The sequence below is a fragment of the Schistocerca serialis genome, chromosome 2 (assembly GCF_023864345.2).
Source record: "Schistocerca serialis cubense isolate TAMUIC-IGC-003099 chromosome 2, iqSchSeri2.2, whole genome shotgun sequence".
Taxonomy (NCBI): domain Eukaryota; kingdom Metazoa; phylum Arthropoda; class Insecta; order Orthoptera; family Acrididae; genus Schistocerca; species Schistocerca serialis.
In genome coordinates, this window is record NC_064639.1 from 373808120 (window position 1) to 373831500 (window position 23381).

At 44.7% G+C, this 23381-nt stretch overlaps 1 protein-coding gene across 2 annotated transcripts in view; it reads left to right on the forward strand.

The window, feature by feature from the left end:
* Window positions 1-23381, forward strand: part of LOC126457188 (bifunctional peptidase and arginyl-hydroxylase JMJD5) — an 88269-nt gene that overhangs the window by 59191 nt on the left and 5697 nt on the right. For both annotated transcript variants that reach the window (XM_050093277.1, XM_050093279.1), the window contains exon 6: window positions 15349-15513. In XM_050093277.1, coding sequence (XP_049949234.1) covers window positions 15349-15513 — 165 coding nt within the window. The remainder of the gene's footprint in view (window positions 1-15348; window positions 15514-23381) is intronic.

Genomic DNA, 23381 nt, shown 5'->3' on the forward strand with positions numbered 1-23381 from the left:
ACTTTTTTTGCCAGTTCAGGGTTTCTTCTAATCCTGTTGAAATTTATAATCTTGTTTATTGGTATGTGAGTATGTTACTTAGTGCCTCACAAGGCAGTGCCCTGGTAATCTGGGCTATATATGGATCTATAGCCTCCAAGTATTTTGTAAAGGAAAACCTTGTCTGTTTTATGCTGTACTGTATATTATTATACAATCTATTTGTCTTAGTAACCAACTATGAGGAAGCACGAAGAATCGAATAAACAACTTTTTTGAAAAGATACTAAAAGCATTAGATCAAAGTAGCAAACTTTGCGTGTATCTTCTATGACCTTACAAAGGCCTTTGACTTGATAAATGCTGCTTTTTTTCCTACAAATTAGATAATTTTGAGATTAATAACATTGCTCTGCAATGGCTTAAATCATACCTGCAGAACAGTAGAGAAAGGGTAAATGTCCCCTCACACTAGGATTTATTAATCCATATGGGGTAAAGTATCTCACAAGGTATGCCTCAATACTCTATTTCATGGCCAATCCTGTTTGTATTCATACACAAATGAGTTACCTGTACATATAAATTCTCCATTAGTTCATTTAGCAGATGATACTTGCATGACTATATTAGATTATATTAATATTTGTTTCTTAGATCATGAATACAACAATTTGTGATGATGTGGAACTTGTCAGGAAGTGATGCAGAAACAATTTCTAGTTCCTTCAATATTCTGGGAAACTAGTAATGGTTAAATGGATTATATCAAACAGTGGAAACTCCAAGTAAGAATATCAACAATATAAGGAAAAGATAGAGTGCCACTCACCATAAAGATGACACATTACATTGCAGATAGGCACAATGGAAAGACTGCTACTGTGCAATCCCTCCGACATACATCACATCTCTGAAATTGAGTCCCTTGCTCTCCTGCACCTGGAGGTGCATTCCAGACATCATCTCCATAAGTTATCCAACCTGTTGACATCCAGCTGCTGCCTTGGGGTATCACTACCCAACTCCTATCGTCCTTGTTAACTGCTCATAGCACCCAGACCCTGCCCGGGTCTCCTTTTCAACTTGCTACCTACCCGAAACCCAGGCCCGAAACATTCCTGTAACACTTCTTTCAACCTTTCCATCAAAACCCTCAGCCCCATAGGAGTTTGTCTTGTCCAAAGACTTCACTTTTAACCCCACACCCAAATTTAACAATGTTGGACAGGTGAAAGACCTATTCCCCTTCTCCTGGTGTCTGCAATGGAAACACTTCTTTGCCATCAGTCCCTCCAGCCAAAGCCAATCTAATCCCAACGCTATCCCCCCAGGGGATCCACAACTCTTTTGTGGATACGTGCGTAGCGAGCACGGGGCCCCGAGCTAATGTGGCCTTCCTTCCTTTCTGGGCTGCATACCTTCCCTTTCCGCATCCTTCCCCATCCCCTGTCTTCACCCCCCCCCCCCCCTCACCTCTGGCTCTTTCCTTCACTTTCTCCCCCTCTGGGAGTATGGTTTGCGCCTACGTCCGGAGACGGACGCTTGTAAATGTACCGCATTCTTCTTCTTCCTTGCTTGTATGTCTTCTTCCTTCCTTTGTCCTTCTCCTTTCCTTACCTCTTCTCTTTCCCCTTTTCTCCGCTGCGGCGTTTGAGGCCCCCTCTTCTTTCCTTTCCCTTTCTCTTTCTTCCTCCCTGTGCGTGTCTGAAGGCCGACCCACGCACTTCCATGCGTAGCCGGTGACGGGGTAACGCGTAATTCCCCGCCCCGGGTAGACAGGTAGGACACGTACGTACCCCCTGGTAAAGGCCAGGCCCAGGGAGGGGTGATTACCCGAGCTGATACCTTCCGAAAGTGCCGATTGGTCCCTCCGTCCGTTTGTCGGGAGGTGTGACCTGAGGTGTGAACAATCACCTAAGGCGGGTGTGCCCTCGGTGAGGGCCCCCACAAGGGAGGAGCGCGCCATCGGAGACGCCGGTAATCATGGGGGATTCTTCCGCAATGGTTTCCTCACCTTCCACTATGTCTGCTCACAAACGTAAGTTCACTGAGTCTCAGCCACAGACGGTTCTTCCATCGTTGCCACAGTTCCTTGTTGTTTCTCGGTCTGACGAAGGTCACGACTTTTCCACGGTCAACCCTTTCATTATTCAGAAAGGTGTCGACGCAATTGCGGGTCCTGTAAAGTCTTGTTCCAGATTACGGAATGGTACCCTGTTGTTAGAAACACACAGTGCCCTCCAGGCTCAAAAATTGCTGCGTACTTCTCTGCTCCACACCTTCCCTGTCCGGGTGGAACCGCACCGTACCTTAAATTCCTCGCGTGGAGTCGTTTATACACGCTCCCTCGATGGATTGTCTGACGAAGAAATTCAGCACTACCTGTCTGACCAGGGCGTCACCGCTGTTCATCGGGTTATGAAAAGGGTTGACTCGAACATCATTCCCACCCGCACTGTCTTCTTGACATTTGACAAAGTTCAACTCCCATCAAAAATCAAAGCAGGCTATGCACTGCATCAACTGTATGGGTGACCACGCTGCTTCCTCTCGAGATTGCCCCGTTTTTAAGGATGAAAAGCTCATCCAGGAAATAAGAGTGAAGGAAAAGGTGTCGACCTTTGCTGCTCGAAAGTTACTCGCCAGTCGACAGCCCACCGTGCCTCAGAAAGGAAAATACAGCACTGTCCTTGCTTCTCCTCGGCCAACAAAGGAGGCGGCCACGCAGACTTGCGACCTCACATTTAGTACCACGGTCGTCAGATCGGCCAGCGCAAAGATCGCCCGTTCAACCTCACCACTTTCGCCTGCCCCCTCTATGGCTCACCCTTCGTCGGGTTCTGCTAAATCTCGAGCCCAAAAGTCAGACGCCAAGTCTTCGAAAAAAGAGTATTCTCGTGAAGAGTTTTTACGTACTGCAACTTCACAACCATCGGTTCCTCCTTCATCTAAACATCATACCTCCAAGAAGGCTACGAAGAAACACAGTTCCTCTCCTTCTCCGCCAAGGCGTGTCCCAACTACAGCACCACCTGGCGGAAATCGCCCTCGGCCATCTTCCGTGTCGCCGAGGCGCACTGCTGGTGGCCGGTCACCTGGCCGATCGTTGGTGGCAGGAGCTGCTCCTGACCAACCTATGGATCAGGATCTTCTGCCTTCGACTGAATGCCATTCCATGCTGTCGGTCGCAAGCTCTGAGCAGTCGTTGAGTTGACAGCACCCTTGGTCACGTTTCTCCATTTTCTGTTCACCCTATGTCCATTATCCACTGGAATATCCGCGGCATTCGCGCCAATCGGGATGAATTGTCGATCCTCTTACGATCCTACTCGCCGGTCATCTTCTGTCTTCAGGAAACAAAGCTGCGTCCCCATGACCGCTTTGTTCTCCCTCATTTTCAGTCCGTCCGATATGACCTCCCCTCTGTTGAAGGCACTCCAGCCCATGGAGGACTCATGATTCTGCTCCATGATACTCTCCATTATCACCCAATCCCCTTAAACAGTTCCTTCCAAGCTGTCGCCGTCCGTCTTTCCCTTTCTGGATACACGTTCTCTCTATGTACGGTATACATTCCATCGTCTACACCAATGGCACGAGCTGATCTCCTTCATCTTCTTGATCAGCTTCCACCCCCCTATTTGCTGGTTGGGGACTTCAATGCCCACCACCCGCTTTGGGGATCTCCACATCCTTGTCCACGTGGCTCACTATTGCTAGACGTCTTCCACCAAGCGGATCTAGTCTGCCTCAACACTGGGGTCCCCACATTTTTGTCTGCCTCCACGGCAAAATTATCTCATTTGGACCTTGCGGTCGGTACTGTTCCGCTAGCCCGGCGCTTCGAATGGTTCGTCCTTGATGATACACACTCGAGTGACCACTTTCCATGTGTCCTTCGACTGCAGCCTCAACTGCCATATATGCGCTCGCGACGCTGGAAGTTTGCCCAAGCCGATTGGACACTTTTTTCGTCTCTAGCGACATTCGATGACAGTCGCTTTTCCAGCGTCGACGATGAGGTCACACATTTTACCGACGTTATTCTCACAGCTGCGAAACGTTCAATACCACGCACCTCCGAATTGCCCCGGCGCCCCCCAGTTCCTTGGTGGAACGAGGCATGCCGTGACGCAATACGTGAGCGGCGACGTACTCTTCGCATTTTCCGTCACCATCCAACTTTGGCCAACTGTATCCGATATAAGCAGCTCCGTGCGCGATGCCGTCGCGTCATCCGCGATAGCAAGAAGGCAAGCTGGCAATTCTTTATTAGCTCATTTAACACCTTCACTCCCTCCTCGGAAGTTTGGAGTCTGCTTCGACGGTTCTCAGGCGCGCCTAGTTTCTCCCCGGTCTCTGGGCTCACTGTCGCGCATGATACCTTAGTGGACCCCGTCGCAATTTCTAACTCATTGGGTCAGCACTTTGCTGAGATTTCGAGCTCTTCAAATTACCCGCCAGCGTTTCTCCCGAAGAAACGTGCAGCGGAAGTGCGACATCTTGCTTTCTCCTCTCAAAATCGCGAAAGCTACAATACTGTTTTCTCCATGCGCGAACTCCAACATGCACTCTCTTCTTCTCGCTCCTCCGCCCCAGGACCGGATGGTATCCATGTCCAAATGTTGCTGCATTTATCAACCCATAGCCTGCGCTACCTCCTTCGCCTTTATAACCGAATTTGGACCGACAGTACCTTTCCCAGGCGATGGCGGGAAGCTATTGTCGTTCCCGTTCCGAAACCTGGAAAGGACAAACATCTCCCCTCTAGCTATCGCCCCATTTCTCTCACGAGTAGTGTCTGTAAGGTTTTGGAGCGTATGGTGAATTACCGATTAGCTTGGTGGCTGGAATCCCGCAGTCTTTTAACACCAGCCCAATGCGGATTCCGACAACATTGTTCTGCCGTTGACCATCTTGTTGCTCTCTCCACTTATATCATGAACAATTTCCTCCAGAAACGCCAAACGGTAGCAATATTTTTTGATCTGGAGAGAGCATACGATACCTGTTGGAGGACAGGCATCCTCCGCACACTGTTCTCTTGGGGCTTTCGAGGCCGGCTGCCCCTTTTTCTTCGCGAATTCATGGCAGAGCGCACATTTAGGGTGCGGGTGAACACTACTCTCTCCCGTACTTTCTCCCAAGAAAACGGGGTACCCCAGGGCTCCGTGCTGAGTGTTGTACTGTTTGCCATTGCCATTAATCCAATTATGGATTGTCTCCTTCCTGATGTCGCGGGCTCCCTCTTTGTGGACGATTTTGCGATCTACTACAGCTCTCAACGGACCAGCCTTCTTGAAAGACGTCTTCAAGGATGTCTCGATCGCCTCCACTCGTGGAGCATCGAAACCGGCTTCCGTTTCTCACCCAGTAAGACCGTTTGTGTTAATTTTTGGCGACGTAAGGAGTTTCTTCCGCCCTCCTTACATCTAGGTCCTGTCAACCTTCCGTTTTCCGACGTCGCTAAATTCTTGGGTCTTATGTTTGACAGAAAACTGTGCTGGTCCTCCCACGTTTCCTATCTTTCGGCTCGCTGTCTGCGTTCCCTTAACACCCTCCGTGTGCTGAATGGTACCTCTTGGGGAGCGGACCGAGTGGTCCTTCTCCGCCTCTATCACGCCTTAGTGCGCTCGAAATTGGATTATGGAAGCATAGTCTACTCCTCTGCTCGGCCGTCTATTCTTCGGCGTCTCGACTCTATCCACCACCGTGGATTACGTTTAGTGTCTGGAGCTTTTTACACCAGCCCTGTGGAAAGCCTTTATGCTGAGACTGCTGAACCTCCGCTATCCAATCGGCGGGCAGTCCTTCTGAGTCGTTATGCTAGCCATTTGTCTTCCATGCCTGCTAATCCAGCCCATGACCTTTTTTTCGACGCCTCCCTTGATGTCGGGTATGCAGGCCGCTCCTCCTCCCTACTACCCCCGGGAGTCCGCTTCCGTCAACTGCTCCATTCTCTTTCCTTCCGCTTTCCTAAAACCTTCTTGACAACTTGGGGTACAGCACCGCCTTGGCTCCGTCCCCGGATCGACTTGCTCAGAGACCTATGTCAATTTCCCAAGGATGGTACCCCTACACTTGTTTACCGTCGGGCATTTGCTGCTCTATGTGCACAAATGACGGAAGCCACATTTATTTACACCGATGGCTCGAAAACATCGTTAGGTGTAGGGAGTGCCTATATTGTTGGCGACACCCCAAATCACTTTCGGCTTCCCGACCAGTGTTCGGTTTATACTGCGGAGCTTTATGCTATTCTCCAGGCTGTCCACTACATCCGCCGCCATCAGCGGATACAGTACGTAATCTGCTCAGATTCTCTCAGCTCTCTCCTAAGTCTCCAAGCTCTTTACCCTGTGCACCCTCTGGTCCACCGGATTCAGGACTGTCTGCGCTTGCTCCACCTGGGGGGCGTCTCAGTGGCGTTCCTCTGGCTCCCAGGACACGCTGGTATCTGTGGAAATGAGGCGGCCGATATAGCGGCCAAGGCTGCAGTCTCTCTTCCTCGGCCAGCTATTCAGTCTCTTCCGTTTACCGATCTACGGAGCGGTTTATGTCGCCAAGTTGCTCATTTATGGCATGCGCATTGGTCAACACTTCCCCATAATAAATTGCGGGAAGTGAAAGCCCTTCCTTGCGCATGGACCTCTTCCTCCCGATCGCGTCGTCGGGAGGAGGTAATTTTAGCTAGACTCCGGATAGGGCACTGTCTTTTTAGTCATCGACATCTTTTAAGCGGTGATCCTCCCCCACTCTGTCCCCACTGCTCTCAGCCGTGGACGGTCAGACACCTTTTAATTGAATGCCCCTATTTTAATCCGTTACGCTCCCGTCTACAGCTATCGCCTGATCTATCGTCGATTTTAGCAGATGACACGCGCTCAGCTGACCGCGTTCTACAGTTTATTAGTGACAGTGAAATGACGTCAGTCATTTGAAGCCTTTTTTTGGGGGGACAACCAACCCCTTTCTATAGTGGATTTTTAAGCATTCCTTCTGCCTTTAGTTTCTCAAATTTTATGACTTTGTTCCCATTGCTGCTGATTTTAAATTTCGTTTTCTTCCTGTTTTCTACGTCACGGGCTGGGCGCTAATGACCATAGAAGTTTTGCGCCCTAAAACCACAAAAAAAAAAAAAAAAAAAAAAAAAAAAAAAAAAAAAAAAAAAAAAAAAAAAAAATCCCAACGTTGAACCTTGCCTCTCCCAGTTCATACCACTATCCAACTATTATCCTGCCCCCCCCCCCCCCCCCCCCCTCCGCCGTCCTCCTCCCTTCTAACCACCCTCTGGTCACCTTCCAGAAATTCCTTACTTCCAACTTGATCTTACCAACCTTCCCAAGGTCACCAACCTTTCAGCAGAAGAAAGGACAGCCATACACAGCCTCAAAAACCAAATCCTGCAGACAAGGGTTCCACCACTGTTATCAATCACATTGACTACCTGATGGAAGGACTCTGCCAATTGACTCCTCCACCTATAAACTGTGCTGGAGTGGTCCCATCCCAGAAGTCCATCATAACCTCCAGTCCTTGCTTTAAGCCTTGTGTCCTCCTCTGGATCCATTTCCGTCTTCACCCCTATGACAACCCACACACCCACCTTCTACATGCTCCTCAAAATCCACAAACTGAACAATCCTGGACATCCCATTGTAGCTGGTTATTGTGCTCCCACTGAAAGAATTTTGGCCCTAATTGAGCAGCATCCCCAACCAACTGCCCATAATCTAGCATACCACGAGAAAGATACCAACTATTTTCTTCATTGACTTTCCGAAATTCCCATTCCTACTTGACAGCCCCCTGCAGGTCTGAGGGTTAGAATAGGCTCAAGGTATTCCTGGCTGTCATAAGAGGTGCCTAAAAGGAGTCTCTCACGTTTTGGCCTTTGTGATTGTCCCCTGTAGGGTTTGACTCCTGTTTTTCAAAATTTTCCCAAAGAGCGAGCCAATTGGGGAAGGGGGCCTTACATGGTGCATCGTGTCCGTCATGCACTGAGACCTATCGCATCCTTCGTTGATGAGGGTCTGCACTTCTGCTCATTCTCCAACTGTTGAGTGAGGTCACCCTCATGGGTGCCTATTTATCCATCAACTGTGCAGTATCATTTTCTATGCTGACGATGATAATGTACTTGTTTGCTTGGTTGCACCTGATATCCAGCAAGGTAGCCAGTCCATTGTGGTGGGGCTGCCTTGTACCCTGTTGGTTGTAGCCCCCTGACCACAAAGGGATTGCTCTGCTGATGCATGCACTGTTAACTCCCCATGTATGTCAAGGGGTAGATGCCCATCCCCCTGGGGCATCGGGACTCCCGGCAATGGCCATCCTGCCAGGTGACCTTTGCTGCGTCTGGGTGGTGCCCGTGGGGAGGGCCCCTGGTCGGAGTGGGTGGCATCAGGGTGGATGACGAGCGATGAAGCGTAGTACGTCATCTCTTGCTGGTGGTCAAGCACCAGCAGTCTCTAAGTATTCACGAGTTCAGTTCAATGCACAGAAGTACGACCCCAAATCATTCCCTTCCCCTTCCTGCCCCACCATGGGAGGAACGTCAGGCTAAGGATGGCAGCGTCTCTTATTCGTCCCGGTACCTTTGTCCTAAACTCAGTCTGTAGTGAACCTGTGCCCCTTCAAACCCCTCTCAAAGCTATGGCTATCAGAATAAGGACTACACAGGAAATAACTGTCTGCGTTGTATATCTTCCTCCAGATGGTGTACTATCCCTGAATGTTTTAACTGCACTGATCGCTCAACTCCCTAAACCTTTCCTACTTCTGGGAGATTGTAACGCCCATAACCCCTTGTGGGATGGCACTGTGCATACTGGCCGAGGCAGATATGTCGAAACTTTACTGTCTGTCTGACCTCTGCCTCTTAAATGCTAAATGCTGCGGCTGCCACACATTTCATTGTGGCCCAAGGTAGGTAGTTGGCCATTGATTTATCAATTTGCAACCCAGGACTTCTCCATTCTATCCCCTGGAGAGCACATGATGACCTGCACGGTAGTGACCACTTCCCTATCCTCCTGTCACTGCCCCGGTGTCAAGCCCACAGACGCCTGCCCAGATGGGCTTTAAACAAGGCAGACTGGGAAAATTTCACCTCTGCTGTGACCGTTGAATCTACCCCACACGGGAACATCGATGTGATGGTTGAGCAGGTGACTACAGCAATCCAGCAATCGTTTCTGTGGCAGAAAACACGATCCTCACTCTTTAGAGTGCCCCCAGCAAAAGACTGTGCCTTGGTGGTCATACGTCACCTCCCCAAGTCTAGGCAAAGATCAAACTTGTTTTCAGGTACCAGACCCCAGCAGGTGTTCCCGGTGTTAACATAAATGGCGTGTTATCTACCAACGCAAACGCGATTGCTGAGCACTATGCTTGAGCCTCTGCGTCGGAGAATTACCCCATTACGTCCCCCCTTCAGCCTTTCGCACTCTCAAACGGTGGCTGGAAGGGAAAGTCCTCTCATTCACTACTTGCCACAGTGAATCCTATAATGCCCCATTTACTGAGTGGGAGCTCCTCAATGCCCTTGCACATTGCCCCGACACAGCTCCTGGACCAGATTGGGTCCACACTCAGATGATTAAACATCTCTCATCTGACTACAGGCGACATCTCATCATCATCTTCAATTGGATCTGGTGTGATGGCGCCTTTCCATCGCAGTGGTGGAGAGCACCATCATTCCGGTGCTCAAACTCAGTAAAAACCCACTTGATGTGGATAGCTGTCAACCCATCAGCCTCCCCAATGTTCTTTGTAAGCTGCTGGAACGTATGGTGTGTCGGCAGTTGGGTTGGGTCCTGGAGTCATGTGGCCTACTGGCTCCGTGTCAGGGAGGCTTCCGCCAGGGTCGTTCTACCACTGATAATCTTGCCCCTAGTCTGCCATCCAAACAGCCTTTTCCAGACACCAACACCTGGTTGCCATCTTTTTTGATTTACGAAAAGTGTATGGCACCACCTGGCTACATCATATCCTTTCCACATTATACGAGTGGGGTCTCTGAGGCCCACTCCCGATTTTTATCCGGAATTTCCTGTCACTTCATACTTCCCATATCCAAGTTAATGCCTCCCATAGTCCCCCCCCCCCCTCCCCCCCTCCCATATCCGGAGAATAGGGACCCGCAGGGCTCTGTATTGAGTCTCTCTCTGTTTTCAGTGACCATTAATGGTCTAGCAGCTGCTGTAGGGCTATCCGTCTCACCTTCTCTGTATGCAGACTACTTCTGCACTTCATACTGCTCCACCAGTACTGGTGTTGCTGAGCGGCACCTATAGGGAGCCATCCGGTATCCAGTGTTTTCGGATGCAAAGTCGTGTGTTATGCACTTCTGTTGGTGTCGTACCATTAATCTAGAACCAGAACTTTACCTTAATGACGATCCACTCACAGTAGTGGAGACATATTGATTCTTAGGACTGGTTTTCGATGCCCAATTGACTTGCCTTCCTGACCTTCCTCAGTGTAAGCAGAAGTGCTGGCAGCAACTCAATGACCTCCGCTGCCTGAGCAACACCAACTGGGGTGCAGATCGCTCTATGCTGCTGCAGCTATACAGAAATATGCTGCTGCAGCTATACAGAGCCCTTGTTCAATCCCACCTTGACTATGGGAGTCTGGTTTATGGTTTGGCAGTGCCCTCAGCTTTGCGTTCACTCTACCCAGTGCACCACTGTGGCATTCACCTAGCGACAGGAGCTTTTAGGACGAGTCCGGTGACCAGCATCCTTATGCAGGTTGGAGTGCGTCCATTGCAAGTGAGTCGTGCACTACTGGCCTGTTATGTAGCACACGTTCATAGTTCTCCTGCGCATCCAAGCATCCAAATCACAGTCTCCTTTTCACACCCAGGGCGGTTCATCTCTCGCATCGACTGCCCAGGTCAGGGCTTCCAATTGCAGTTCGTATCCAATCCCTTCTTTCTCAATTGGAAGCCTTGCCTTTACCACCTATACTTGAGGTCCATTCACGTACATCTCCGTGGTGTACACATAGGCCACTGCCACTTCCTCTCAATTCTTGACAAGTACCGAGGCCACGAAGTGGTTTACACTGATGGCTCAATGGCTGATGGTCACGTCGGCTTCGCGTGTGTCCATGGAGGAGATATTGTACAGCATTCCTTGTCCAATGGCTGCAATGTTTTCACTGCAGAACTGGTGGTTATATCTCGTGCTCTTGAGCACATCTGTTCATGCCCTGGAGAGGCTTTTCTTCTGTGTACAGACTCCTTGAGCAGACTACAAGCTCTCAACCAGTGCTACCCTCGTCATCCTTTGATAACGACCATCCAGGAGTCCATCTATGCCCTGGAACGGTCCTGTCGTTCGGTGGTGTTTGTCTGAACCCCAGGTCATGTCGGAATGCCAGGCAACAAACTTGCCGACAGGCTGGTCAAACATGCTACACGGAAACCGCTTACGGAGATCAGCTTCTCTGCAACTGACCTGCGTTCAGTACTACGCTGCAAGGTTTTATGGCTTTGGGAAAGGAAATGGCATAACCTCAGCGTGCACAACAGAGTGCCATTAAGGAGACTACGGATGTGTGGCATTCCTCCATGTGTGCCTCTCACAGGGACGCTGTGGTTCTCTGCCAGCTCTGCATTGGCCTCCTGCACCGTGATGACCCACCTCAGTGTCGGTTGGACACCCGGCTGACAATGGCTCATATCATGATGAGCTGTCCTTCCATGGCTGCCCTTCAACGGACTCTACATTTCTGGACTCGTTGCCATTAATTTCAGCTGACAATGCCTCATCAGCCAATTTAGCTTTATGTTTTATATGCGACAGTGGGTTTTATCATTCTGTATAAGTTTTGGCGCATGACCTTTATCCCTTTGTGTTCTCCACTCTAATGCTTTTAGGGTGGATGTTTTAATGTGTCCCAGAGTGGCTGGCTTTTCCTTTTTGTTCTTATGGTCGGCCAGCCACGGTCATCTGTGCTTTTGTTTTTGCCCCTTCTACCTGTTTCTTTTTTCTCTCTGTGGTTTTCTTTTTCTGTTTTGTCCATAGTAGTGTTGGTTATCCTTCCGTTGTTCTTCTGGTTCTTCCTTTCTCCTGTTGTTGTACTGGACGTCTCCTTTGTTTTCTGCTTTCCCTTGTTTAATTATTTTACTGGGAACAAGGGATCGATGACCTCGCAGTTTGTCCCTTCCCCCCCCCCCCCCCCCCAGCCCCCGCCCACCCTTCTTAAACCAACCAACCAACCAACCTACTCAACACAGTTGATCAGTTGATGTAACCTCCCTATACACCAACATCCAACATGCCCGTGGTCATACCGCTATTGAACATAGTTTCCCAGTGTCCTTCAGAACCCATACCCACTACCTCACTCCTCATACACCTTATGAACTCTATCCCAACTCACAGCTAGGTCTCCTTTGAAAGGAAGGTATACAAGCAAATCTGTGGCACAGCCATGGACACCTGGGTGACACACTCCTATGCCAACCTGTTTATAGGCTGTCTGACAGAGACTTTCTTAGCCTCCCAAAATACCAAACCCATAGTCCTTCAGGTTCGTTGATGATATCTTCATGATCTGGACTCAGGGCCAAGACACCCTGTCTTCATCCCTTCACAACCTCAACATCTTGTCTCTCATCCACTTCACCTGGTCCTTCTCAACCCAGCTTGCCACCTTCCTAGACATTGACCTACTCCTCTCTGCTGGCTCCTTCCACACCTTTGTCAATATTAAACCCACCAACAGTACCTGCATTTTGACAGCTCTCATCCGTTGAACATCAAAAAATCCCTCACTTACAGCCTGGCCAGCCAGGGATGGCACATTTGCAGTGACAAGAACTCCTTTGCCCAGTATGCTGTGGTCTTCACAGACGGGGCTATCCTGCAGACCTGGTCTGCAAACAGATCTTATGTGCCATTTCTCCTCACATCCCGAATCCTCCTTTCCCCTCCCCCCCTCCCCCCTCAGAACCAGCAACAAAGGAATGAGCCTTTTGTCACTAGTACAGTAATACTACCCCTGACTGGAACAACTGAACCACATCCTTCGTCAGGGCTTTATCCGTCATTGCACTGAAATGAGGGACATCCTGTCCCTCTCTCCTAAAGTGATATTCTGTCACCCATCGAACCTCCACAACATCCTTGTCCATCCCTATGCCACTCCCAATCCCAACCCCTTGCCACAAGGATCATATCCTTGTGGAAGACCCATGTGTGAGACCTGCCCAAGCCGCCCACCCACCCAGCCCTTCCTATTCCGTTCCTGTCACAGGCTTATACTAACCCATCAGAGGGTGGGCCACCTGTGAAAGTAGCCATGCCATACAGCAGCTTAGCTGCAATCATTGCACAGCTTTTTATATTGGTATGACTACCACCAGGATGAACAGCCACTGACAATCTGTGGCCAAGAACAAAGTAGACCACCTTGTGGCACAACATGGAGCTGAACATAAAATGCTTGATTTCAGTGGCTGTTTCACTACCCAACCCTTGTGGATCCTCCCCTACACCATCAGCTTTTCCGAACTGCGTAGATGCGAGTTACCCTTACAGCACATTCTCTGCTTCCGAAATTATCCTGTCCTCGACTCACGGTTATATACTGTCCCCAAACCCACTACCCAACAGTTGCCACACCATTTGTCCTGTCACCTCCCACCTATTCTTGTTTCCCCCCCCCCCCCCCTTTGCCAATCCTTGCACGCCCCTTCCCCACTCCTTCTTTTCTACATCCCCCCCCCCCCCCCCCCCCCGCGCAAAACCTCCCTGCCCTACAGCCTCTGACGCTGCGCCTGTCGGCAGTCTAGTTCCTATGTGCTCCGCCTGACATTGCTCTTGTGCCCCCACCAGTACCCTGCTCCCCCTTCCCCTCCAGCAGATTACTATTTCCATTCTATGCGACAGTTGCATTCCAGTCTGAGCTGCTGGAGATGATCATATGTGTGGGAGGTGTGCTTTCTTCTTTTTGTGTGTGTGTGTGTGTGTGTGTGTGTGTGTGTGTGTGTGTGTGTTTTTTTCCCTTTTCTGGTGAAGGCTTTGGCCGAAAGCCAATGGAAGTGTCTTTTCATTTTTCCTGTTTGCAGTGTAACATATCACATGTACCAATCTATTTTTTCCTTATTTTATTAAATTGATTAGAACTGAACATCGCAAAAACCTATATGGTACAGTTAAAAAACAAACATTAAAAATCCAAGTGATTAAAGTAGGATGATAACAATCAACTAATGTAAAAAGTTGATGAGTTAGCTTTATTGGATTACATTTGGATGACAATTTAAGTCGAATGGCACGAGCCACCTTACTAGCAAATTAATCAGTTCTGCAATTGACCGTGGAGATATTAGCAGATTACAAAACATAAAAAAATAGCACATCATAATTATTTTGAATCCGACATAAGGTATGGTATTCTTTTTCCGGTGATATTTAAATAGTATATCTTTTATGCTGAAACTGCAAGCTCCATATGTGCTCAACAGCCAAAAGAATCTTAAATAACATATTCAAGCCTTCAACAGCTGACATTGCTGCCATCATCAGCAGGAGACAGCTGTTGAAAGCTAGAGTATTTTATTCTAAACGACCTGGCTTGAAACCTTAAACATTTTATTCAGGCATGCCACCTCGAAAGACTAAGATGACACAAAAGATACTGGTGGCCCATTATTTCGAAAACAGCTGTTCCAGACTGTCCCCTCCCTACAACTCTTGGAAATTAATATCGTGTTCAGAGCAGACTAACACTATTTGGGGAAAATCATTCTGGCCACACTTACAACATAAAGACTAAGATAATTTTGAGTTTCATTTACACCTATTGAAATTACATGCTTAGACTCCACAGTACATGTGGATGAAAAAAAATATAATAAATTAGTATGCAAAAATGTTCTGATTGTGAAGCTGGATGTTCTATAAAGAAGCCTATAGGACATTCTGTGGGATACTATTCAGGAGAAGAATTTGTGCAGGATGAACTGATAGTATGTACATGCTGTACCTTAGAGATTTATTAACTACTTTTCATAACAGAACTAGATTAGCATTAGCCTACGGTTGGCATTTTATCACAATTTTTCTGCATTCTTGCTGTACCTGAATCAAACTGTTCAGAATGTATGATATCAGAGTAATAAATTACAGTTTTACTGCGAAGAAATGAACGTGATTATCAGTTGCATTGGTGAACTTAAGAAGTTTGAACACACTGATTGGAAAGAAAAGTGACATTGCTGCTCATTCTGTTATTTTGTTGCTTAATAATGCAGTGATACTCATTGTTTTTTATGAGAATAATTTTTTATTGTTAAATAAGTAAAGCTTCAGACACAGTTTCATTGATCATTATCTTTTGCAGATCCCAGAGCTTAAAGATGACATTAGAATACCAGATTACTGCTGCCTTAGTTCTGAGGACAAAAATGAAGAACAGAGTGAAGATCCAGACATCAATGCTTGGTTTGGGCCTCAGGGTACTGTTACACCATTGCATTATGACCCAAAACATAACTTGTTAGCACAGGTACAGCCAAATTATGTCTCATAACTCATTTAATATTTTGTGGGTGCTGGGAAATGGTTGCAAAACAGCAGTTTTCAGTTGTGAGGTAATATGTAAATGTGTATGCAACTTGTAATTAGCAAAATGAAAGCAAACTTTTTTTCTTAGCATATTTATTAATGGACGAAGTTTCCAAATTCTATCATTAGCATCTATTTTTGTGTTGTCACACAAGTGAATGAATCTCATAATTGTTTCAAACCTGTCCCTTCTCATCGTGCTGTGGACCATTTCATTTGTCATGTCCAATCCAGAATTCCAGTAATATCTTCTGCTAGGTAAAGGATTATAGCCAGAAAGAATTAGAATTCCTAGAAAACCTTTTATCTCTTCATGTGTTATTTTTGGATATGAGCAGTTTTTGAACAAAGCATACTTCGTCGATTCAGTGAGAAGAAATTCAATTACTTCGTCGTTCCGAAATAATTCGAAGCACTGAACTGGAGACAAGTGTTTGTATTTACTATAATCACTCTCAGGAAATACAGAACTAACACTAAGCAGATCATTTTTCTTTCTCTTTTTTTTTCCCAATCTCTGATTACAGTTTTTAAGATCTGTGACTTTTCCTGTTCATCTGGTTTATCATCAGGAGAGAAATTTATCTCAGGTTCACTGCCTAACCTGTTTTTACTAGCTAAAACCACTTCTGCACCAGCCCGGAGTTGCCTTGGTCCAAGATTATCGACGTTTCCTCCCCCATCTTCTTCCCCAGAATCTTCATCTGAATCCACATTAGCTTCAGGAGGTTCAATAAGTATATCTGTTGCATCTTCGTCCTCCCCTTCAAGAATAGCCAGGATCTTGTGGAGAGACAGACGTCTAAAGAGAACGAATCGTTATCTTCACTGTTTTGCCTAGCGTGACGTATATGCAACACAAAATTAAAACTGTATTTGGAGCCACAAAAATAAGAATTGCATTTTGTAGATAACCATTAACATAAATTTCAGTACTTTTAACATTATAATCAACCATAATTTAAACAAATTGTGTTATAATTTGCGATAAAAAATGATACTTACTTCTCATTCAAAGACATAATCTCAGTCAGAAAAGTGTTCCATACTTGAAGCACCAGTCACTGACCACTTAATGCTTGCAACCGACTGAAACCTACCTAAACGTGAACAACAAAGCCTCCTTATCTGAAAGCCATACAACAATAGCCACTCCAAACGCAGGCATTATTGCGAACAAGAGAAAACAATGACAGGCTGTTCCATGACATATATGTTACGCTAGTCAGAAGTGGGTTAAACCAACTTTTTGAGCACTGGCTTCACCAGAACTGTTAGAAAAATGTCTACACAGCAAAATGCAGAATCCGAATGAAAGTTTCAATGCTCTTATTTGGTAGATATGTCCAAAGACGGTGCTTGTTTCCAATACGGTAGTGGAGATTTCTGCTTTGGAAGCTGCAGCAGTGTTTAATGGTGGGAATGTGGCAAGGCTTCACATCGTCAGCAAGTTGGGCTTTACGCTTGGAGTCTTCACTCAGCAGATAGTGCGGATCATCGAAGAGCAACGAATCGCAAAGGCGGACAATTCAGTGCAGAATAGAAAAATTTGCTAGGCAAAGGAGCAGAGGATCATGAGGAAGAATTGGAATATGGATATGGGCAGTTTTAGCAATTTTTAAAACACTTCATTCAAATTTTAAAAAGATTTTTTTGCAATTCAAGGTTTTCTCCTTCAGGAACCCACACATTGGAAAGATTTCAATGAAATATGGCACGCAAATTCTTTTACATGGAAGCAACATTTAAGTGAAACAAAATTTTAATCTAAACATTATACAGTTTTATGGTTGATAATATGTGGAAAATTTGTCATAAAAAAATTTTCAAATCCAAAAATCACAGAAAATAATAGAAATAATTTACCAACAAGTTTCTGCACTTAATTGTACATTTATTAATGTAGGTTACTTTGCCATAGAAAAAAATTTGCCAATTTCCTGGAAAAGTGTGCCTTAAAATAATAATGTAACAAAAAGTTCAAAATTCTGGTCACAGCTTTAAAATTTTATTAACAATTTTGTAAAAATTATTTAAAGCAGATTGAATCCCTATACATAAGGGTGCAAAATTTCAGTGAGTTGAACAAAAAATGACAGGCATGGATTTGCAAAGAGATCAGTGCAAGACTGCCACCATCTCTCCTTAAGAACTATGCAAACTTGTATTTCACAGTAGCAAAGATGACAAAGTGCTCATAGCTCTTAAGGTATGCATTTTAGAGCCTAGATTTACTAGCCTTTTTTGCTTTGAATGATTATTTCTGTCATATAATATGAATATTGAGCATTCCTTCTGGGACATCTTGTAGATACTGAGAGCTGACTACAGCCGCAGATAAGTTTAGCCAAAGTTTTTGTACAAAGGACCAAACGTTGTTTGGAAAGGATAGATTAAATTCGGTTAGTGATGAACTGCTTTTTGCTATTAAAAATAGTTTGTGTTGTAGCTAAGTTGAAGTACGTAATTGCTGTAAGTTAGTATGGGTAGAGGCTATACTTGACAGACAGAATAAATTAATAATTGATTCTTACCAATGCTCAGATTTAAATGAGGTAGTTGCTCAAATAAGTACCTGACTCAAAAAAATTGCAGTTGGTGTCAGTTTCGATTGACACTCAATATGTGGCAAAAATACATTTTCAGAGTCAGTGGTAGGTATGAAATATTGTACAAAATTCTAAGTGCTTTCTTCAAAAATTATTTTGAGCAATTAGTTCAACCTGCTTGAAGTGAAGATGGCCATGATAACATGTTTGACATCTTAGAATCGTGTAAACCTGAACAAATAAATAGCATCACAACAGATGCAGGGTTCAGTAACCAAAAGGTCATGCAGAGTACAGTATACCTGTTTAAAAAAGCAGATAAATAATTTGATTGACACCTTCCTAAGGTAATCTCCATTTCTTCCAAACTAACTACGATGACATAGACTGTATTTGGATTAAATTCAAAGAGATAGCATTAACAGCAGTTGAGAGATTCTTACTAAGTAGGATGATACAGATCCTCCTCAGTATGCAAAACAGATCAGGGCATTGCAAAACCAATGAAAATGTGTGCAATATTTAAAAGAATGTAAATTCACAATGTTTCAAAATTTGCCATTGAGTTCATTGTAATACACAACAAAACTGTCTCGAAATCTGGCAGAAAATCCATAGAGTTTCATCATATGTAACGTACACAGCAGCAAGACACAATTAATACTTTCACTGCATGATAGCAATGATAATGTTACCATTGACAGTGCCACGAAAGCAGAATTACTAAACATGGTTTTGAAATCCCTTAAGCAAAGAAAACTTGCTAAATATTCCAGATTTTGAGCCATGAGCAGCTGACAACATGAGTAACAGAAGCAGATGCCCTGGGTGTAGCAAAGTAACTTTAAATCACTTAATAAGGGGAAGTTTTCTGCTCCAGATTGCATACCAGTTAGGTTCCTTTTGGGGTGTGCTGATGTAAGAGCTCTGTATTCAGCAATGCCCTCTACCCGCAGCAAATGAAAGTGGCATTGCTGTATTCGAATGTGAATACAAAATTGCCATTCTTCGCTGGTGAATAGGTGCTTATCCACATCACAAGAGTGGCGGCATGTTAGTATGACAAGTACCCTCCACCATATTCTCATGTAGACTGTAGCTACTAATTTAATTACTTTATAAACTCATAACTGACAAACAATGGAGTTACCGTATTTACTCGAATCTAAGCCGCACCTGAAAAATGAGACTCGAAATAAAGGAAAAAAATTTCCCGAATCTAAGCCGCATGTGAAATTTGAGACTCGAAATTCAAGGGGGGAGAACAGTTTTAGGCCGCACCTCCAAATCGAAACAAAGTTGGTCCATTGTAATACGAGACACAATTTAGGTCGAATGAATGACGGTGCAGCTACAGTAGTTTGGTTCGAGTCGTAAGCTTAGCAGTTAAGCTTTACCAGGTAGCCATTGCTATGCGTCCGGCGCTCCGTCCATATTTATACGGGTACCCTAACTTTCTCACATGCTTCGTCTGGTTTGAATCAATTGCTTATTTTGCTTTGATCTGATAAGTGCCGTTTTCTTTGTTATAGGTGTTTACGTCACTCTAAGCTGAAAATCCATTACTGTACTGTGTCGTGCATTGTTTGTAGCATTCTGATAGTGCGTGTTTATGGCCTGTCGCCGCTCGCAGCATGGCTTGCTTTTGTGCGCGCTAGCGCCGCTTACAATTTAAAAAAAAAAAAAAAGAGAGAGAGAGAGAGAGAGAGAGAGAGAGAGGAATCATCTCATTAGCGAAACAATGGCAAGAGACTGCTATTTGTTGTTACTTACACTGCTGCTTTCTTTGATAATGATCAACAAGAACCAAATAATAGACTGCGTATGATAAAACATGTTCTGAACGAGAGTTCGGCGAAAATTATTCTCCGTTTGAAAATCTTTGCGGCCGCTTCTTTAGTACATCAAATTCTGCGCAGAAATTAGTCATCTTATATTTAAAAATCTAGTCATTTGCCATGCTCCATTTCTGACTGTATCACTATTAGGCATAAGAATAATACAAATATAAACATGACACGATATGTATATTCTGCCGCGTTTGCTGTTGTCTCACTCTAGTTTCGTAGTTTATTAGGCAGACAGGATTTAAATGAGATAGCAGCAAACACGAAAGAATACATGGTAAAATGTTTATATCCGTATTCTTTCTTATGGTGAAGAGAATACTGCATATGATTCACATCTTGTTAGGTTCCTATTAGCAACCATCTCTTCTCACAGCTAGGAAAAAATTCAGAATGTAGAGTTGGCCATATTGACAAACATCCCAAACAGTCTTTCCTGTCGGATTTTCGTAGTACATTGAAATGCTGCTACATTCGAAGATGAACAATACAGAATTTGTGTTTACTTCGTTGGATAATGTATGAAAATGCAGTGGTCGAAACTCAGGGCGGAGAAAAAAAAAGCTCGTCTTCCACCTTTTTTTTAATTTATTTACTGACGCAGAGATTTTGGCGCCAGTATTTATCTTTGTGCCTACAAAGCATGCCTGTGTAGCGGTACATATATTCGACGGCAGAAATTAGTTGCGGTGGCACCTACCAACATTTTTTAGAACTTCCGCTTGCTTTGTACTCGATTCTAAGCCGCAGGCGGTTTTTTGGATTACAAAAACCGGAAAAAAAGTGCGGCATAGATTCGAGTAAATACGGTATTCATTAGTAATGATATATGATGTGACCATCAAAAGTTCAAGCTTTACATCCTTTTTTCACCACAATAGCTAGAGTGGTAAGTGTAATTGCAGCATATTGTGTTGGACATTATAGCAATGTGATGACCATTTAGAAAAAAAATTCTGCCTGAAAATACAAAAAGGTTGTATCTTTAAACTGTGCAAAGGAAATTTTTCTCCTAATTGTTGTCTGGCTGTTTTAATTCCATTGTTGACACTCGCCAAAATATGCTGGAATAAGTAAATACATCGATGTTTGTCATGCAGTGTAACCAAAATGTGGGCTTGAAGTTGGGGTCAGTCATTATAAAATGGACAATAGACTAAAGTGTCATAATTTTGATGTCCATTCCATTGACTGGTACTGACTTAAAACATTATATATGTGATTGTTAATTAGAAGACTTGGGCACTGTCTTTTGTAATAAAGGGGAGATATAACTTGCTGAAGGTTGTAGTTATAAAGTCAGTAAAGCAGGAAAGAAAAGGAAAATTGTATGACTTGTTGGCTGAAAAAGTGAGATGTAAAAAAACCTGATAATTATATACTACTGTGACGATAAGAGTATGAACATTGAGCTGGTACATAATTCTAAATATGACCAGTGGATCCACTGAACTTAATGTCTGCTTCTAATGGTCGACGTGCTATCAGTGGTCTCATGCGTTCCCTACATAGATACTGGATAAAGATTTAAATTTAAGTATTAGTTCTCACGCCTGTAATCAGGAAATGTTGTTGTTGTTGTTGTTGTTGTTGTTGTTGTCGTCTTCAGTCCTGAGACTGGTTTGATGCAGCTCTTCATGCTAATCTATCCTGTGCAAGCTTCATCTCCCAGTACCTACTGAAACCTACATCCTTCTGAATCTGCTTAGTGTATTCATCTCTTGGTCTCCCTCTACGATTTTTACCCTCCATGCTGCCCTCCAATGCTAAATTTGTGATCCCTTGATGCCTCAGGACATATCCTACCAACCGATCCCTTCTTCTAGTCAAGTTGGGCCACAAACTACTCTTCTCCCCAATCCTATTCAATACCTCCTCATTAGTTACGTGATTTACCCACCTAATCTTCAGCATTCTTCTGTAGCACCACATTTTGAAAGCTTCTATTCTCTTCTTGTCTCAACTATTTATTGTCCATGTTTCACTTCCATACATGGCTACACTCCATACAAATACTTTCAGAAACTACTTCCTGACACTTAAATCTATACTCGATGTTAACAAATTTCTCTTCTTCAGAAACGCTTTCCTAGCCATTGCCAGTCTACATTTTATATCTTCTCTCCTTCGACCATCATCAGTTATTTTTCTCCCCAAATATAAAAACTCCTTTACTACTTTAAGTGTCTCATTTCCTAATCTAATTCCCTCAGCATCACCGGACTTAATTCGACTACATTCCATTATCCTCGTTTTTACTTTTGTTGATGTTCATCTTATATCCTCCTTTCAAGACACTGTCCATTCCGTTGAACTGCTCTTTCAAGCCCTTTGCTGTCTCTGACAGAATTACAATGTCATCGGCGATCCTCAAAGTTTTTATTTCTTCTCCCTAGATTTTAATACCTACTCCAAATTTTTCTTTTGTTTCCTTTACTGCTTGCTCAATATACAGATTGAATAAAATCGGGGAGAGGCTACAACCCTGTCTCACTCCCTTCCCAACCACTGCTTCCCTTGCATGCTCCTCGACTCTTATAACTGCCATCTGGTTTCTGTACAAATTGTAAATAGCCTTTCGCTCCCTGTATTTTACCCCTACCACCTTTAGAATTTGAAAGAGAGTATTCCAGTCAACATTGTCAAAAGCTTTCTCTAAGTCTACAAATGCTAGAAACGTAGGTTTGGCTTTCCTTAATCTTTCTTCTAAGATAAGTCGTAAGGTCAGTATTGCCTCACGTGTTCCAACATTTCTACGGAATCCAAACTGATCTTCCCCGAGGTCGACTTCTACCAGTTTTTCCATTCATCTGTAAATAATTCGCATTAGTATTTTGCAGCCGTGGCTTATTAAACTGATAGTTCGGTAATTTTCACATCTGTCAACACCTGCTTTCTTTGGGGTTGGAATTATTATATTCTTCTTGAAGTCTGAGGGTATTTCGCCTGTCTCGTACATCTTGCTTACCAGATGGTAGTGTTTTGTCAGGACTGGCTCTCCCAAGGCCGTCAGTAGTTCTAATTGAATGTTGTCGACTCCCGGGGCCTTGTTTCGATTCAGGTCTTCCAGTGCTCTGTCAAACTCTTCACGCAGTATCGTATCTCCCATTTCATCTTCATCTACATCCTCCTCCATTTCCATAATATTGTCCTCAAGTACATCGCCCTTGTATAGACCCTCTATATACTCCTTCCACCTTTCTGCTTTCCCCTCTTTGCTTAGAACTGGGTTTCCGTCTGAGCTCTTGATATTCATACAAGTGGCTCTCTTTTCTCCAAAGGTCTCTTTAATTTTCCTGTAGGCAGTATCTATCTTACCCCTAGTGAGATAAGCCTCTACATCCTTACATTTATCCTCTAGCCATGCCTGCTTAGCCATTTTGCACTTCCTGTCGATCTCATTTTTGAGACGT